This window comes from Tetrahymena thermophila (genome assembly GCF_000189635.1).
Source record: "Tetrahymena thermophila SB210 genomic scaffold scf_8254697, whole genome shotgun sequence".
Taxonomy (NCBI): domain Eukaryota; phylum Ciliophora; class Oligohymenophorea; order Hymenostomatida; family Tetrahymenidae; genus Tetrahymena; species Tetrahymena thermophila.
In genome coordinates this window covers 371,897-391,341 of record NW_002476463.1, presented here as the reverse complement: position 1 = coordinate 391,341, position 19,445 = coordinate 371,897, and the positions used below count along the sequence as shown (strand labels likewise).

The 19,445-nt window shown below is 19.8% G+C and overlaps 6 protein-coding genes across 6 annotated transcripts; 4 read left to right on the top strand and 2 right to left on the bottom strand. All coding sequences in view use genetic code 6, as the record gives it.

Annotated features, from left to right (window-relative positions):
• Positions 1-1,545: 1,545 nt before the first annotated feature.
• On the top strand, positions 1,546-2,506 carry TTHERM_000089239 (hypothetical protein; the record flags this gene model as incomplete). The annotated part of the gene is made up of 2 exons (XM_012796745.1): positions 1,546-1,987; positions 2,070-2,506. The coding sequence occupies exons 1-2, from the start codon at positions 1,714-1,716 to the stop codon at positions 2,504-2,506; spliced, it is 711 nt and encodes a 236-aa protein (XP_012652199.1). The 5' UTR covers positions 1,546-1,713.
• Positions 2,507-5,405: 2,899 nt separating this feature from the next.
• TTHERM_00090250 (hypothetical protein) lies at positions 5,406-6,318 on the top strand (the record flags this gene model as incomplete). Its single annotated transcript, XM_001012776.2, has 2 exons — positions 5,406-5,796; positions 5,882-6,318. Exons 1-2 carry the CDS (start codon positions 5,514-5,516, stop codon positions 6,316-6,318), a joined length of 720 nt encoding a protein of 239 aa, XP_001012776.2. The 5' UTR covers positions 5,406-5,513.
• Positions 6,319-8,599: 2,281 nt separating this feature from the next.
• TTHERM_00090260 (hypothetical protein) lies at positions 8,600-9,378 on the top strand (the record flags this gene model as incomplete). The annotated part of the gene is made up of 3 exons (XM_001012777.2): positions 8,600-8,691; positions 8,749-8,834; positions 8,891-9,378. 3 exons carry the CDS (start codon positions 8,600-8,602, stop codon positions 9,376-9,378), a joined length of 666 nt encoding a protein of 221 aa, XP_001012777.2.
• Positions 9,379-12,415: 3,037 nt separating this feature from the next.
• Positions 12,416-13,031, top strand: TTHERM_00090280 (hypothetical protein; the record flags this gene model as incomplete). The annotated part of the gene is made up of 2 exons (XM_001012779.2): positions 12,416-12,656; positions 12,703-13,031. 2 exons carry the CDS (start codon positions 12,416-12,418, stop codon positions 13,029-13,031), a joined length of 570 nt encoding a protein of 189 aa, XP_001012779.2.
• A 931-nt stretch (positions 13,032-13,962) lies between these two features.
• Positions 13,963-14,335, bottom strand: TTHERM_00090290 (hypothetical protein; the record flags this gene model as incomplete). Its single annotated transcript, XM_001012780.2, has 2 exons — positions 13,963-14,016; positions 14,180-14,335. 2 exons carry the CDS (start codon positions 14,333-14,335, stop codon positions 13,963-13,965), a joined length of 210 nt encoding a protein of 69 aa, XP_001012780.2.
• A 3,794-nt stretch (positions 14,336-18,129) lies between these two features.
• TTHERM_000090289 (hypothetical protein) lies at positions 18,130-18,467 on the bottom strand (the record flags this gene model as incomplete). Its single annotated transcript, XM_012796744.1, has 2 exons — positions 18,130-18,274; positions 18,328-18,467. The coding sequence occupies 2 exons, from the start codon at positions 18,465-18,467 to the stop codon at positions 18,130-18,132; spliced, it is 285 nt and encodes a 94-aa protein (XP_012652198.1).
• Between the last annotated feature and the right edge of the window lie 978 nt (positions 18,468-19,445).

Genomic DNA, 19,445 nt, shown 5'->3' with positions numbered 1-19,445 from the left:
AAACTGTTATAATATGGATTAAATATAATCAAAATCAGTCAAATTTGTAATAAAAATCTTATAAATTCATTAATAAAAATTATTTTTTTTGTTTAAATTCACTTTAAAAATTAATAATCATTGTTTTTTATAGTATTGTAAATAAATAAATAAATTGCTACGTCATTATCTTTGATATATTTGTGTTATCATTTGTCTTTATATTTTCTTTTTAAGATAATTCAAAGATTCAATTTGTTCAATATAATTTATTTGATGATAATATTTGATATTTAATTTCTCTATTAATACTCAAAACATAATAGTTAATTTCTCTGTTCATGCTCAAAACAAAAAGTATGCCTAGTAATAATTAAAATTTCTTGCTTGTCTAATCAAATTATATCCATGAAAATAATGTAATAAAAATAAATCAAAAATTAATTTCAAAAAAAGCAGAAACTAGCTAAATTACGATTGTTAAAAATTTATTTGCTATCAAGAGCAAATTATTTTTTGATTTCTATTCATATAAATTTGTTATTTTATATAATCAGATTTTGTTTATAATATCTTAAAAAGACTAATTTTTTCTTCTTAATTTCATAGTGGTTTTTCCTCTATCCTAAAGATCTAAAAAAGTTATTTGTAATCTAAAAAGGGTTATAAAAGAGTGTTAAAAAATATAAATTTTAAACAAACTTACATAAATATTTTAAAATATTTAAGAATTTCAATGCGCTTCACAAAATTAAAAATTGTAAATAATACTAAAAAATTGTGTAATTTATTATAATCATTTATAGTTTTTAGAGGTATTTAGCTTATATATCCTTTCAATTTAAACAAATGCATTTAATTAATTTTTTGTTAATTTCCTTTTTTTAGCCATGCAAAATTTAAATACCCAAATATTATTTACCATGTTACACTATTAATTTTTATTAACTCATTTTAAAAATATATTTTATGAATGAAAATCAATAGTCAGAATTTCAACATATAATAAATTAGATAATATTTTATTTACATATCCACTAAAATTTTTTAAAATGCAATTTGAATGTAAAGCAGATGATATTTTTTGTACTAATCTTCCTCGCCTTATTTAATACTGTGTATGCAAATAAAAATTCATTATTAAATCAAGTTTTGGATTAATTTTGTATTTTTTGTTGTAAAATGTACAAACAATCTTAATGAAAGAAAATCTGATTTTCAAATCTAATGAAGTATAAAACAATTTAGATTAAAGAAAAGATAAAAACCATATGTTTTATTCATCACATGCAATTATTAAGCAAGCAAGTTATATTAAAATTTTTAAATTCAAAATTCAGATAGATAGATAGATAAATAAATAAATAATTAGCAAGTGAATAGGTGGATTATTTTAGAATCAATCCAATTATTATATTAAAGAAGATTTATAAAATAACTAAAAAAGTTAACAAAGTAAAGCAAATAGTCAAACCATAATAACTATGTTAAAAATGATAATATTTTTATCTATTTTACTATAAGTAAAAAAGAAATTTCTACTTATAATAAATTATAGCTATTTTTTTAGAAAAAGATTAAGAAATAAGCAAAGAAATTTACCAAAAACAAATTACAATTGCTTTTGTTTATATAAAAGATAAGCGCTATTTAATTTTTGCATTTTTTTATAAAATAACTATCAAAAAACATAGAATTATTAGAAACAAAACAAAATTCAAAATTGTAAAATAAATGCCCCAGATTGCTAAGTATAGATTAATAAATACCCAAAGCTCTCAATAGTAACATGAAATTAGCCCATCTAAGGTAAAAATAATTCAAAAGACTAAGAAGAAATATGAAAAAATATGCTCTTACAAAGTTATATAGCTATAAAAATGTGACAAAAATATGAATGATCAAAACTATTAATAATATATAAATAAATTTGTTAAAAAAAAAGATATAAAATAGGTTTCAACCCCACATTCACATTTAGAACTAAAATAAGCCTTTAATAATGAAGGTATTTTTTTAATTAGAATTTACACTTTTATTATACTCATTGTTAACTCGCATTAATATTAAAAACAATTTTAAAAATGAAGATGTGAAGAAAGAAGTGATAGATTTCTTATAAAAATCTAAAAATAACTTCTATAAAAATATTCTCTACGCTTTTTCAAATCACATACTTTACTAAACCACAGAAACTCAAAGACAGAATTATGAGTAACTAACTTAAGATAGCTGGTCATTTAACCACATAAAACTTAGAGTTTAATAAAACCTTTAAAATTGTAGTAGATTTAGTTTAAAAGTTAGGAATTTGTTATAAAATTCTAACTTATCTAAGGTTTTTATATAATTTTTAAAGAATAGTGATTCAATATGGCTCGACTAATCTAAAATAAAAAATAAAGACTCGTATAAAAAGTAAATTAAAATGATTTTAGACGCCTACAATCAGAATGTCCTTATTTAAAATATTTCTTTTTACAAAAAATAAAAAAAGATAATAAATGAATCATATTAAAAAGAATGATAAAACTTTTTAATGTCTATCCATTATAAAGTATTTATTAAGTGTGTGATGAATGATATTGAATTTTTTTAAATTTTTATAAGTTAAATTAAAAATATTATTTTAAATTATTCTTTACAATCAATAAAGTTATATGTATATAATTAGATTAAAAAAGATTTGAATTTGTTAAAAATAAGTAAATATATTCTAGCAGCCAATAATTTTACTCATTAAAGAAAGCAAAATAATAAATTAATCTTTATTTGATTCTAATCATATAAATTTATATACTCTAAAAAATAATTGCTTTGAAAGACGCAACTAACGCCCAGTGATAAAAATTTTTTTGATATTTAGACAAAATTTTTCATCACTAATAGCAACTGTAATCAAACCGATGATAAATAATACTTTACATTATTTAAGAATAACAAAATTAAATCTATTATATATAAATTTGTTTCAAATAGTTTTATTATTATTTGGAGATATTTACATAATAATAAATAAATGTTAGTTTAAAGTAAAATTGAAAAACAGTAAATGGTCTTTTTAATTTTTAAAGGCGCAAAATTAATTTGGATATATGGAGTGAGTGTAAGATGACTGATGACACTTTTTAATATTTGCAAATATATAACTAAAGATAATAAATAAATAGTCCATAAAATTTAAAGATTTCACATTATTCAAATTATTATATTCACCTTATTATGATTGTGTTTACTGAATTATATTTTTTAATTATTTGTGATTGTATTGATAAAATTTAATATTTTGATTGAGTTTCTTGCTTAGCTTACAAAATTTAAAGAAAATGAATGTATTCTTGAAATTAAAACTAATGATATTATTCAAGGATAAAAAGTATTTTTTTATTTTTTATTACAATAAAATAATATTTAAGTTCGTGATTAAAGATATCTAGTTAATATTTATTGTAATCATCCATCTATATAAAAATAAGTGAATTCTTTTTAACAAATTTTTATGAAAAATTTTTCTAGTACGAAAAATAACCAAAAACTGTATTTATTTGATACTAATTTTTAGTTAAGATAACTAACTCTCATTTGAAAAGAGTTTTTATTGTAGTCTTATACTCACTTTTTTTTCGTTGTTGTTATTATTATTATTACTTTTATTGTTAAATTTCTTAAAAGGAATTGCTTTAAAATGAATTCTAGAATTAGCAGAAACTAATTTATTAGCAACAAAGGTGTAATATATAAGTAAAAAATTGAAATTTTATATTAATTTAAGATAGCCTATAATTATTACAAAATAATTTATTATTGCAACATTTCAGAATTTCCTTATTAAGAAATAGAAGAGGAGTGAAATTAGATATTATATTAGACGAGGATTAAATTATTTTAGATACTTAATAGATGTTGATAAAGTTTCATGTACACTTTAAAAGCGCTATTACTTATCGCAATAACTTAACATTTTAATATTTAAAAACATATTTAAAGTTAGCTTTTGCAAGCTTTATTATTATAATTAATTTTCATGATTGTAACCTTTTTTATTTATTTTCTTTGGATCAATTATAACTTTGATAAGCTTTACCTTGATAATTGATTAACTTCAGAATTTATAATATTTCTGTAATTTAATTTGTTTATCTATGAAGTTTACAATTTACATTTCTTTAGTCGTTTATAAATCAAAAAATTCAAAAAAATATAATATCATACATATTTTTAATACAGATATTTTTTACAAATTAAACCTTAGTTGAGTAGGTTAGTTAGTTGTATGTTTGAAATGAATTTTTTGGTTTGGAGCATTTATTAATTTATTAACTTTTCTATTCAAAGAAAAATTCTTAAGTTTCTTTACACAACTCTTCAAAATTTCATGAATTTTTTTCTAAAAAAACTAAATTTACTTGAGATAAATACTCATTTTACTTACAGTATAAAATAATTTATTTTTGTTTCTAATAAATGCTGATATTAATAAAAATACTTGAGATTAAATATTACAATCAAATTGTGTTAGTTAGTTTACAAAAATAATTTGAATTTACACTATTTTATTGGATTACTGAATATTAAAAATAGTATATGGAGCAATAAATTTCAACTTTAGAATCAAATGTGTTAGTTTTATATGTTTTTTTATATTGTTTCTAAATAGAATGTTGTGCTTATTTGATTTGTAAAATATACATATATCAATAAAAAAGTTTACATACTTTGCTTGAATTTTTCAAATATAATTTTTCTATAGACTAGATTGATGTTTAAAATAAGAAATAGTTAAATAATATTAGCTATTTTTTGGGCAATTTTTTTTTTAATTGTAAGTAAAAAGCCCCAGAAAATAGGAGATTTACAAAAATTGAGTAGTAAGTTTTTCTTTATACCTCATTTAAAAAATGATACTTTCTCACTTTCATACTTATCAATTACTTTTATTGAAAAGTAAAAATACAATTAAATTTCAAAAGTATCTGATAAATTTTAATTGCATTGTAAGTTAAAATCTTATAAATGAATAATACTTATTTTTAAAAAATATTATTTTGAAATCACTTTTTTTACATTACATTCAATTTCCAATAATCTTGAAGATAATTTCAGTAAATAATATTAGTGGACATTCATATTTAAAAATATATTATCAATAAAAAATCCATATTTTTTATTCATCCTACTTTTTTTTAGTCATAAAATTGCAATAAGAATCTAAAATAATTCTACTAAATTAATAGAAAAATATTTGTATATTTTTTCAATTTTTCTTGATTTTTCATCATAAGGATTTTGAATTTTTTGCTTATCCTATTTTACTGAAAATAAGGTCTATGAGAACCTAACTAATAAAGATAGATTTATAAAGCTTTTTGTATATTTATTGATGCTGAAGATGAATTTTAAATGAAAACTTATGAAGCTTCAAAACCTATCTCAGATTTGTTTGGAAATATATAGAAAATTTATTTAAAAAAATTATCTTGCTTGTAAAAAAATAAAATCGAAGTAAACTAAAAATACAAACATTTAACACCTTTATGTCTAAAATAGCTAAGTACAAACTGATAGATAAAAATACAAAAATTATTTTACCAATTTCTATATGTTTTCCACTCAACCCTACAATCAAAAAGAAGAGTAAGAAATTAAAAGCTTGTTAATTCAGAAAGTTAGAATTATTGAGAGTAGATAAGTGCTTTATTCTTTAGAACTACGATCAATATATGAAGAATATAGGTAGCTTGGATTCTATGGAAGAAAAATAGAGCAATTCAAAGAAAGAATATGAGTAATAAAATGAAGATTAGATGATTTAATAAGGTAATGTGATTGATTCTTCTGAACATTTAAGGAAGAATAAAAATGGATTTTTTTTAATTTGTTTTAATATTTTTAATATTTTTAGAAAATGATGATGACAGTAAGCAATAAGAAGTAATTGATTTTCTATAAAAATCAAAAACTAATTTCTTCAAAAACCTTATTTATGCGTTTCAAAATCACATTCTATACTAATGCGATGAATAGTAAAAGTAATAATATCGGTCTCATACGTAAGATGATTGGACATTTGATAGAATTAAACTAAGAGTGTAGTAAAACCTTTAAAATTGTGGTCGTTTTGGCTTAAAAGTTAGAAACATATTCCAAAATGAGAATTTATCAGGAGTTTTTTTATATTTTTTGAAAAACTCAAATCAATTCTGGCTTGATCATTCAAAGATAAAAGATAAAGAATCATATAAAAAATAGATTGAGATGATCCTAAACGCTTTCGAAAAGAAAATTTTAATTCAAAACATTTGTTACTATAAAAAATTTAAAAAATTAGCTAGTTCATGAGATTGATTAGAGATTAAAAAATAAGCTATTTCTATATTAATAATAATCATAATAATAAAAGTTTAAAATGTTGTTTTACTAAATATAAATTAGCAAAAATTATAATTTAAATTATTTTACCTACAATTTTAAAATAGAAAAAGTATTTTTATATTTTATAAATTAAATCTTTATATATACAATTATAATTATTGCTACTAGTATTTATTATAATTTTTCTTTTCGTTATAACTGATTTGTTTGTGAAGCTTATGTAAATTTAAAAATTCTTCCAGTGGCTGATAACACTTTACATTCAAGCGCAATATTTATTTTCTTTTATATATAAACATAAGGCGATATCTATGATAATTTAATTTATGTTAAACCTTCTGTTTAAAAGAATGCCTGCCTCTAAAATAATAATAATAATAATAATAATAATTAAATGGTTATCTTTATAATATATTATTAAATTAAGATTATTCAAAATTTTCAATCACTCCATAAAGATTAAAGCTTAAAAAAATGTTTGTTTATTTGTTTAAATTTATTATCACAAAAATTAATTATTGATAACTATTTAAAAATACTTATAAATTTTTCTAATTGAATTATTTAAATTTTAAGATTAATTTATTTCCATAAATATCACTACTTGAATCAATAAAATTAAAGTATATTTTTTATTTGCAGTCAATACAAAAATAAGTGTAGGCTTTAATTCTCATCATGCTTATGAAACAAATCAAATATAGGTTTGAACTAAATTCTAAATTTTCTTTTCATTTCTTTCAAATATAGTTCTTAATTATGATTATTGGGCATTTATTTTATATAATTTTTAAAATTAATATTAGTTTCTTTGCTAAATTGTCTTAGAAAAATAAAAATTTTTTAAACTTTGAGAAAAATGTTGATAGATACATAAAGTAATTTATTGTTAATTTAAAAATATCTCCGAAATTTAGTAAATGAATATATATACACTAGCTGAAAATAGTTTGAATTCTAATTTAATTTTAAAAATATTAGATTTAATTATTTTGTTCTATTAAATCTATTTTAAAACTAAATTAGAATATCAATTTATATATGTGTTAAATCAAAAATAAGAGGATGATAAATTATTTTAATAAATTATAGTATAAAAATAGGAGTTTATTCGTATAAAAATTGGTGAAATTATGTTAAAAAATATAAATCTATCCTATAATATTATAGATAATATTAATTAAAATAAGCTTAAATACTTAATATTTAATATTATTATCTTAATAGCAAGTTATAATTAATAAAATAAAACCAAAGTTATAAAAAGTATTTAAAGTTTTTCTTATTTAATTATTGTAAAAATGTATATATATGCTTTCAAATACTGAGCGAATTAAGAATTAAGAGAAGAATCACAAGTTGAAATTTTTATTATGACTTCATTGTAAACACGTTTTTAAAATACTTATAAAATATCTGTAAAAAATCATATTTTTTTATAACAAAATATTATAATTTTAGATTCTAAAATAAAACAATTTTAAATCTATTTTTTTATTTTTTTAAAAGCTTTATGGCATAAAAGCAGAGTAAAATTAAATAACCTCAATTACTATTTAAATTTTGTGAATAAGTATCGTTTTAAAAAAAAATTTTGTTATCTAATTATAAAGATTATTTGTTACTATTTTTGCAATTAGTAAGCATAATAATAAATTTTACTAATTTTTTTTAAATTAAAAAAATAATGTAAACTAAATTGCTTATTTTATTTAGGAAATCAGATTAATGACTAACTTTTTTAATTAGATCATTTAAAATTAATATGTAAAGGACTATACATATTATCATTTCTTTATAATTATTATTTGAAATATGCTGGGAAGAAAAATATTAGGGTAGGATTAATTTAATTAAATTATCTACATTTATTTACAGTTTACTTATTAATTTAAAACTCAAAGCAATTTATAAGCTTTTAATATTAGGTGTTGAAAAAGTTAATAATCACTAATTAATTATATTTTTTTTTTTTGAAAAAAGTAAATATAATCTAATTTCAGAATTATTTTAAATTTAATTTCTTAAGCCATTAAGTTTTTTTGAATTATGTAATTTAAAAGAAACAACTGTATATTTTAAGTTAATTATTTTTAAATAGAGATGACTAATTATAAATAACTTAATCCAATTTTTTAACTCATAATTTATTGTTAAAACAGAAATTGAAAACTTAAAGAAGATTTTATAATAAATATCAAACATAAATACAACTTTTATTAAAATTTTCTTTTTTATATTTAAAAAAATGATTAACTATATTTTTCTTGCTCAAACAGATGAAAACGTTTATTAAATTAAATAAAATGAGGATGGGAATTAATATGAAAATACTTGTAAGTATAGAAAATATTAATAATTTGAAATATCTTGGAAAATACATCTAGATTAATATAGGGATTATATTAACAAATTTCCAAGCTAAATTAAAAAATTGAGTCATGTGGCAAAAACAAGATGCATAAATCAATATGAAGGACTAAGTAAATAAATTAGTTACTATTTAAAAAATCTAACTGATATTCAATAATATATAAAGGGAAAGTTCCAGTGATTGAAGTTGTGTCAAACATTTTATTTGAATAAAAAGGAATTAATGATTAAGAAAATTAATAAATTTTTAACTTTATTTCTAAAAGTAAACATAATTTGTATAAGAATATCTTATCAGCTTTTAAGAAACATATTATCGAGTGCAAAGATACTTCCTTGATGAGTGTGTATGAAAATTTGAGTGAAAATAAGTGGGCTTTTGAACACATTTAGCAAAGAGTTTCTGTTAATTTAGCAAGATGCGGAAGATACAACCTCAAGATTAAAAATCTGAGTAAAAACAGAAATCTGCAAAAAATATTCAATCACTTTTTGAAGAACTCTGAAAAGCTATGGCTTTAAGACTCTAAAATTAAAAACAAAGATTAATATATAGAACAAATTAATTTGATGGTTTTAGCATAAGAAAAGCAAATCCTTCAAAATTTTACATAGTGCTATAAAAAATATAGGAAAAATAGCATGTAAAAATGATAATTATAATATAAATAACTTAATTATTCTATTATCTAATGTTGTCATTTTTTTAAAGACTTTAAAACTGAATATACAAAGCTAAAAATATAAATAATTTCATAACTAAATGTTATATGTTTTCAATATAAAAAGCATTTTTATCAAAACAATTTAATGTTATTTCAAGTATTTCTTTTCATTAACAGTATTTTTAAATTCAATTGCTTTCTGAATTCAATTATCAAAAATTAACTAAATTCGTTATTCCACTATTTACGAAATTGATTCTAAAATTAGTCATAAGGTGATTATTAAGTTAGAGCCTCTCTAACAAAACTTAATTATTATTTATAATATTCAAACAAAACTTCAGTGCTTCATTTGTGGCCTAATGAAATTAATTAATCCCATCATCTTCAGCACTTATTTACCTCATCTTCTTCTAAGACTTTTCTTATATCCACCTTTTGCAAAAAATTAGCTAGCTAAATTGGATAATGGCCATAATAAATTAAATCCTTGCCATCAATCAATCATCTTAGATTAGTACTTTCATGCTTCTTCAAATTTCTGCTACTCAAAAAAAAAAAATGTTACATTAAAAGAAGATAATTTATGACAAAAAATAAAAATTTCTTTTACCTTCCCCTAAAAATGATAATGTAATTCTATTTTCTATTCCATAAAGTTTTTTAGGAATTTTAAAAGCAATATTATGTAACTCTAATAGTTGAAATTTAAATCACAGAATAGTTTATTCAAAATTCAAATCTTAACTTCTTACTGTAATTTAATTAAGTTAAGGTATTAGCCCGCTCTATGTAAGTGCCAGCAATTAAAGGATGACTATCTTAATTTCCATAGCTTTAGTTAAAAAGTCAAATTGTAATCAAAATTTTTAGAATTTCTCATATATAAAATATATATATATACATACATAATAGTGAGCCAAAAGTGGATGATTATCACAATATGGAGAAAATTTAAATGCACTTTTTTTTAATTGGTAGGAGTCTTTCAACTGATATTTTCAACTGAATAAATCTGCAATTTCTGCTATCTACTACAATTATCTAGATTGACTCCTGACAATAAATTGTTTTAAAAACTCAACTGCTTTGCTGAACAATCAGTAAGATTCTTTAAATGCTTAGTCAACATCAAAGTTTTTACTTAACTCTAAAGTAATTTTCCCAAGCAGATTGATTTCTAGTCCTTTTTTCTTAGCTCACTGAAACAATATTAAACTTAATTATTAAATTGTGTAATTGAGAATTACGTAATTGTTATTTTTTTAATTCAAGTTATAAAAAACTATTTTTATTTTACCCATTCGTGTATTTCTTGATATCAATTGAATCTCCTTTACATTCTTAAGGTTTTAAAGTGGTTATTATAAACGATTAATAAGTAACTCATTTCTGATTACATAAGAATATATAAGATATTAAGCTCATCATTCATTCAAAATAAGAATTAAGAGATTCAGCCTATGGAAAAATAATCAAACAGTAAGCGTTAATTGGATATTATTATCCATTAAATCTACTTTTACCAATTCTCCAAGCATGTTCTTAAATCTTCTTGAATAGTTTAATATATTATTTCCATTTATAAAAGATTGATTTTAAGCGCAATGAGTTTATAAATATAATTCGATAATTAAATTATCCTAAAAGAAATTTTAATATTTCTTCTAATTTTTTTTCTATTGCTTTTGCCAAATTTAATAAATTAACCAAGCAATCACTTAGTTTCTTTCATGAATTCTTAATTTTCTTTTATTTAATTTTCTTGTTTCTCTAAAATTTCTTTCAAACTGCTTTATTTTTGATGAGCCAGCAATAATAAAAAAGATAATTATAACTTCAAATTACATCTATCATATCAAACTCTTTCATCCAGCTGATATCTTAATATTAAAAGTACTTTATGATTAACCACAATTAAGCTATTATAGAGATTTTATTTAATAATATTTTGGTGTATAACTAAGATAAAACCATTTTCAACTGTTAGAAATTTATATATTTATTAATCTCCATTATTTTATCAATAATAATTTACCTAAATTAAATACAAAAAATTAACATTAGAAAGTAAAAATAATTAAAAAAATAGCTATGTAAACAACTTTTTACCAATTTATAGTATTTGTAAGAGAGAGCTTATTTATATAATTTGAAATATTCTTCTTCTTCTAACTAAACTTGATAGAATAATATCTAAAATTCTTTTTAAAATACAAAGTTTTATTTAAAACTTTGAAAATAATTAATATTTCTTTAGGTAAAGTCACCAATATTTTATTTCATTTTTATGATTTTAAGCTAATTTTGCTAATTCATTATTTGAATAGCTTTTATTATTCTGTTTTTATCAAAATTTAACAAATTTTTGATAACATTTAATGCCTTTCCTCAAATTTTGAACTTAAAAAATTTTTTACCCATTTTTTTAGAATTTAAAAAATAATTTAAATTAAATTGATTATTTTATTGAGTTTTATGATTAATATTTCAAATTTATATTATACATAAAGTAGTATATGTATTTTCAGGTTTTTGTAATTATCTGGAAATAAATAATGAAGGTAGTGATAAATGTAAACCATTTATATTCACAGTATATTAATTATTCAACACATTTTGGAAATTTTTAATATTTTGTAAAATAAATTTTATGTATTATTGAAAAGATAAAAATAATAAAATATTTTAATGTTTTTTTATAAAAATAAAAATATAATAATAGATAATTTATATATTTAAAATAATAAATTCTATTTATTTTGTTTAAATTAAATTTCTAAAGTTGGGTAAGGTTTTTGGTAGATTGATATTAAAAACAAAATAACTCAGCTGTTTTTTCTTTATTTTTCAAAAAGAGAGGGGATTGGATTGATTAATTAAAAAATAACAAAAATCAATTATTTGATGTATATTGTATTGCTGAAACAGAAATTGAAGAGTTAGAGAAGATTTTATAATAATTATAAAAATAATCTTTATCAAATATAAATTATTTTTAAACTTACTTTTTGGAATATAAAATTATGATTAACTATCATTTTCTTGCTAAAACAGAAGAAAACTTTTAATAAATGAAATAAAATGAGGATGATTATTTACACTAACATACTTGTTAGTATAGAAAATAATTAAAATAATAATCTCAAATATATTTGAATATACCATTTGATTAATATAAGGACTATATTAATAAATTTCCGAACTAAATTAAAAAACTGAGTCATATGGCAAAAACAAAATGCATAAATCAAAATGAAAGATTAAGTAAATATTAATTATAAATTTAGCTGAAATAAAATAATATATAAAGGAAAAACTCCCATGATTGAAGTTGTGTCAAGTATTCTTTGCGAATAAAAGGGAGTCAATAATTTAGAAAATTAATAAATTTTTAATTTAATATCAAAAAGTAAACATAATTTGTATAAGAATATTTTGTCAGCCTTTAAAAGACATATTACTGAGTGCTAAGATACTTTCTTGATGAGCTTTTATGAAAATTTGAGTGAAGATAAGTGGACTTTTGAGCACATTAAGCATAGGGTTTCTACAAATTTGGCAATATTCGGAAGATTCAATCTCAAGATAAAAAATTTGAGTAAAAACAGAAATCTGAAAAAATATTTAATCATTTTTTGAAGAACTCTGAAAAACTATGGCTTTAAGATTCTAAAATTAAAGACAAAGACTAGTACATAGAATAAATGAATTTGATGGTTATAGCATAAGAAAGGCAAATCCTTCAAACTTTTACAAATTGCTATAAAAAGTTGAGGAAAAATAGCATGAAGAAATTATTATTATTATATATATAGTTTATTTTTTCTGTTAAATAGATGTTATAATTTGTTTTTTAGACTTTAAAATTGGAGAGAAAAAATTCATCTGTATTATTAGTTAAAAATATAGAAAATGAAATACTTCAATTATTGCATTATTGCATCTAAGGATGATATGATGATATTATTTTCGAAACTATCAGTACTTCTCGATTTTTTTAAAGCTATTTTATGCAATTCTTAAAAAACAAATTAAAGTTATATAATTATTATTCAATATTTAAATTTTACCTTACAATTAGTTATTGTAATTAATTTAAATAACTTAGATTGACTAGTTATTTTGTGTAAGTATCATCACTAATAGGATGATTTTCTCCAAAAAACTTTTTCTTAATTTACAAGATCATTAAATAGTAATAAAATTTTAGTAATTGATAACGTTTATTTTTACCTAATTTCCATATTAAAAATTTATTGTTGACTCACCAAAGTCTTAAAACTTTAAATTTAAAAGGTATATTTATATAAAAATCTGCCAAAAATGGATGATTATTGACATATTTATTTGTAACAATTATAATACACTATAAATTTAATTAATGAACCCCTTTCAACTACTATATCTAAAGTTAATAAATCTGAAATCTCTGCATATGCATCATTTTTCAAAATTAATTCCTCACCATATATTGTTTAAAAATGTTAACTGCTTAACTGATTAATGCCTTAGATTCATTAATCTTTTTATATACATGATTGTCTTTACTTACCCCTTTACAGCAACTTTCTCAAATAGTTTTACTTGTAGTCCTTTTCGCTCTGCTCACTGAAATTGTGTAAGCCTAATAGAGAAAAAAAGAAAATGTAAAATTTGCAAATTATTTACTTTTTACAATAAATGATAAATTAAGTCAGTAAATTAAGATCATGATTTAGAGTTTAAAAAATTTTCCTTTAAATATATATACACAATTAATGCATTTCTAGAGATTAATTAAATCTTACTTGATTTTTCAACCTACCATATTTTTATGAGCTATTAAAGGGTAAAGAGGATTATAGCTTTAAATTGTATCTATCATAACTGTCACTTTGATTCAGCTGAAACTATAGCTCGAAAGGCTTTTAATGGATATCCATAGGTGACTATTTTTAAGACATTCTTTAACAATATGTTCATGTACCACTAATTAAATCTATATTCATCTTTCTAAATGTTATCTCTTTGTTACTATCGTCTATCCAATTCCTTTAAAATATATCCAAAGTCATTTGTCTATTTGAATATAAAAAATTAACTTTTGAAATTAAAAATAATCAAAAAATAATAATTTAAATCACCACTTTTTTATTAATAGCATATTCTTTTTTTCCTTAAAAACAGGTCCATATTTTTTATTAGTAAGATTGCTGGCAAGCTTTTCAACATTTTTAATGTTTAAAATTTTATTTATATGGATCTATTAAGTATTAAATTATTCTTTAAATCATTTAGAGTTCATTATTTTTTTCATGATCAGCAATAGTTCCTCATTAAAAATGTGCTTTAAAATTAGAGGCTCTGTTTATGATCTGCTATTTTTAAAAGCATAATATGATCCACCACATAAATTTTACTGAATATAGATAAAGTATATAGTTTAAATATGAAAGTTTATTTTGCCATTTTTAATATTTATTCTGTGCTAAAGTTTTTTAAAAAGGCTAAACCTACTTTAATTCTTTCATTTTTATTTTTTTATTCACATTAGCTTCATTTTCCCTAATAATTGATATTCTATAAATGTCTTAGTTAAGATCATCAAAAATATTATCAAAATCTTTAATAGCAATTTATTATTTGGCATTTCTATTTTGTTTTGTTTAGCTTACTCATGGGTCTTTAATTTAAATAAGATGGAAACTATTTAAAAATAAAAATAAAATTAAATATTCTAACGATTAAATACATAAAATTTGTAAATAATATGTTTTTTTATAATTACGTTTAGAATAAAAATAAAATGTATAAATTTATATTTTGAAAATGTTATTGAATTAAAATTGTAAATTTGCAAAAATTCCTTTAATATTATGCAATATATAGCTCATTATTAAATAATCAAAATCTAAAGCACATTCGTAGAAATTTATAGTAAGTTAAAATAATGTTTAGATAAGAGGAAATATAAACAACTAATTTAAAATATTTTGCATATTCAATTAAAATATTAAATAAATTAATTTAAGAAACAAAAGAAAATATTAAAATATATGTGTCAAATTTTGTTTTTAACTTTAAATAATTAAAATTATGCTAATTTATTAATACGTTATCCCTCTAAGTTAAACCGAAAGAAAAAATAATGTAAAATTAATTTTATGAGCTATTATTAAGAGAGTGTCCTAATATATTTTTTAAATTGTTTAGAGTTAAAAAAAATATTTTAAATTAAATTGCTTACTTTATTGAGTTTTATTGGCTAATATTTTCAATTATAAATTAAAAATTTACTTTTTATATTCAATTATAATTATTGCTACTCTTATTTATTATAATTTTTCTATTCATTATAGCTGATTTGTTTGTGAAGCTTATGTAAATTAAAAAATTCTTCCAGTGGCTGATAACACTTTATACTCAAGCTCAATATTTATTTTCTTTTCTATATATACATAAGGAAATATCTATGATCGTTTAATTTATGTTAAACTTTCTGTTTAAAAGAATACCTCTAAAATAATTATAATATTTTAATGGTTATCCTTATAAAATATTATTAAATTAAGATTATTCAAAATTTTCAATTACTCCATAAAGATAAGAGCTTGAAAAAAAATGTTTGTTTGTGTTTGCTTAAATTTATTGTTGCAAAAATTAATTAAATATTTATAAATACTTATAAATTTTTCTAATTGAATTATTTAAATTTTAAGATTACTATATTCCCATAAATATCACTACTTGAATCAATAAAATTAAAGTTTATTTTTTTACCTGTAGTCAATACAAAAATAAATGTAAACTTTAATTCTCATCTTGCTTGTGAAACAAATCAAATATAGGTTTGAATTAAATTCTAAATTTTCTTTTCAAATGCAATTCTTAATTATGATTATTGGACATTTATTTTATATAATTTTTAAAATTAATATTAGTTTCTTTACTAAATTATCAAGAAAAAAACATATTAAAACTTTGATAAAAATTTTGATAGAAACATAAAGTTATTTATTGCTAATTTAAAAATACCTCCGAAATTTAGTAAAAGAAAATAAATACACTAGCTGAAAATAGTTTGAATTCTATTTTTATTAAATCAGAAATAAGAGGATAATAAATTATTTTAATAAATTATAGATTAAAAATAGGAGTTAATTCAGATAAGCATTGGCGAAGTTATGTTAAAAAATATAAATCTCTTTAAACTTTAAGTCCCTATTATATTATAGATAATATAAATTAAAATAAGCTTAAATACTTAATATTAATAAAATTATCTTAATAGCAAGTTATAATTAATAAAATAAAACAAAAGTTATAAAAATTATTTAAAGTTTTCTTAAAATAATTATTGTAAAAATTTATCTAGCTGCTTTTAATTGAGCAAATTAAGAATTAAGAGAAGAAACAAACCCAACTTGAAATTTTTATTATGTCTTAATTGTAAATAAGCTTTTAAAATACTTATAAAATATCTGTAAAATCATTATTTATAATAAAATGTAATAATTTTAGATTCTAAAATAAAGCAATTTTAAATCTAACGTTTTAAAAGCTTTATTATATAAAAGCAGAGCAAAATTAAATAACATCAATTAATATTTAAATTTTATGAATAAGCATTATTTTAAGAAAGTTTGTTAGCTAATAATAAAGATTATTTGTTACTATTTTTGCAATTAGTAAGCATTATAATAAATTTTACTATTTTTTTAAATTAAAAAAATACTGTAAATTAAATTGTTTATTTAGTTTTTGCTTTCATCTATCTATATTTTAATCAATTTCATAATTAATCTTCTAATTAATTTTTGCGATCGAAAATAAATTTTTTATCAAATTAAAATTCTATTCATAAATCAAATTACTAACTAGCATCATAAAAATTTTTTTCTAATAATTTCTTAGTTTTTTACACTCAAATCCAAACCTACATTATTTTTTATTGAGGAAATAAGATTAATGATTAGTTTTTTTAACTGAATTTCAATAATATAAAGGGAAATTTCTAGTGATTGAAGTTGTTTCAAACATTTTATATGAATAAATTAAAAATCTGCAAAAAATATTCAATCGCTTTATGAAGAATTCTGAAAAGTTATGGCTTTAAAACTCTAAAATTAAAAACAAATATTAATATATAGAACAAATCAATTTGATGGTTATAGCATAAGAAAAGCAAATACTTCAAAATTTTACACAGTGTTACAAAAAATTTAGGAAAAATAGTATGTAAAAACGATAATTATAATCTAAATAATTTATTTTTTATATTATACCATGTTGTAATTTTTTTAAAGACTTTAAAATTGTTTATACAAAGCTAAAAATATAAATAAATAAATATTTATGTTTTCAATATAAAAAAATATTTAATTTTATTTGAAATATTTATTTTTTTTTACAATATTTTTAAATCCAATCAATCGCTTTATTAATTCAAAAATAAAAAAAAAATTAAATTGGTTTTCTTCTATTTAAGTAATTGATTCTAAAAATTAGTAAAAATTTGGTTATTAAGTTAGAACCTGTCTAACAACACTTAATATTTTTTTATTATATTCAAGCACAACTTCATTGTTTCCAATGTGTCTTAATAAAATCAATTTATCTCATCATCCTCTAGCACTTATTAGCCTCATCTTCTAAGGCTTTTTCTTATATCCACCTTTTACAAAAATATAGCTAGTAGTGGCTATAATAAATTAAATCCTAGCCATCAATCAACTTAGATTTGTACTTTCATGCTTCTTCAAAGTTTTGCCAAAAATAGTATAAAGAAGAAAATTTAAGATAAAAAATTTCTATTTCCAACTATTTACCCTAAAGGTGATAATGAATTCTATTTTCTATTCCATATAGTTTTTTAGGGATTTTTAAAACAACATGATGGAGTTCTAATAGTTGAAATTTAAATCAGAGAATAATTTATTCAAAATTTAATTCTTACCTGCTTACAGTAATTTGATTAAGTTAAGATATTAGCCCGCTCTATTTAAGTACCAGCAATTATAGAATGACTATCTTAATTTCCAAAGTTTTAATTAAAAAATTAATTTTGTAATCAATTTTTAGAATTTCTAAATGCATAAGATATATATACATAATAATCAACCAAAGGTGGATGGATAATTATAGCAATTTAGATTCTTGAAAATTTAAATGTACATTACTTTAATTGGTAAGCGTCATTCAACTGATATTTTCTAGTGAATAAATCTGCAGTTTCTGCTTATACTACTATTATCATGATAGATTGAGTACTAGCCATATATTTCTTTAAAAACTTAACTGCGTTGCTGATCAAACAGTAAGATTTGTTAAATGCTTAGATAACATCTAAGTCTTTACTTAACTCAAAAGTAATTTTCCCTAGCAGATTGAGTTCCTGTCCTTTTTGCTAAGCTTACTGAAACCATATAAACCTAATAGATAAAAAATATGAAAACTCTTTTAATTTATTAAAATTTTTAAATAATTGTTAAATTTTGTCATATTGAGCATAAAGTAATTACTATATTTTTAAATTCAAGTTATAAAAAACTTTTTTTATTTTACCCATTCGTGTATTTCTTGATATTAATTGAATCTCCTTTACATTCTTAAGGTTTCGGTAATAGACAGTAAAGTGTATATTATAAATTATTACTAAGTAACTTTTTTATAAATGCATAAGAATATATAAGACGTTAAGCTCATTATTCATTCAGGATGAGAATTAAGAGATTCATCCTATGCAAAAATTATCAAACAGTAAACTTTAATTTGAATACTCTTATCCATCAAATCTACTTTTACCAATTCTCCAATATTATTCTTAAAAAATCTTAAATAGTTTAATATATTATTTATGTATATCCAAATTTAGGCTATTTTAGAGATTTTGCTTAATGATATTTTGGTATATTACTTAGACAAACCCATTTTTATCTGTTAAACAATTATATATTTATTAATCTCCATTATTTAATTTACTGGCTAAATATAAATCAAAAATCATTGACCTAAATTAAATACAAAAAATTAACATTAGAAAGTAAAAATAATTAAAAAAATAACTATGTAAAC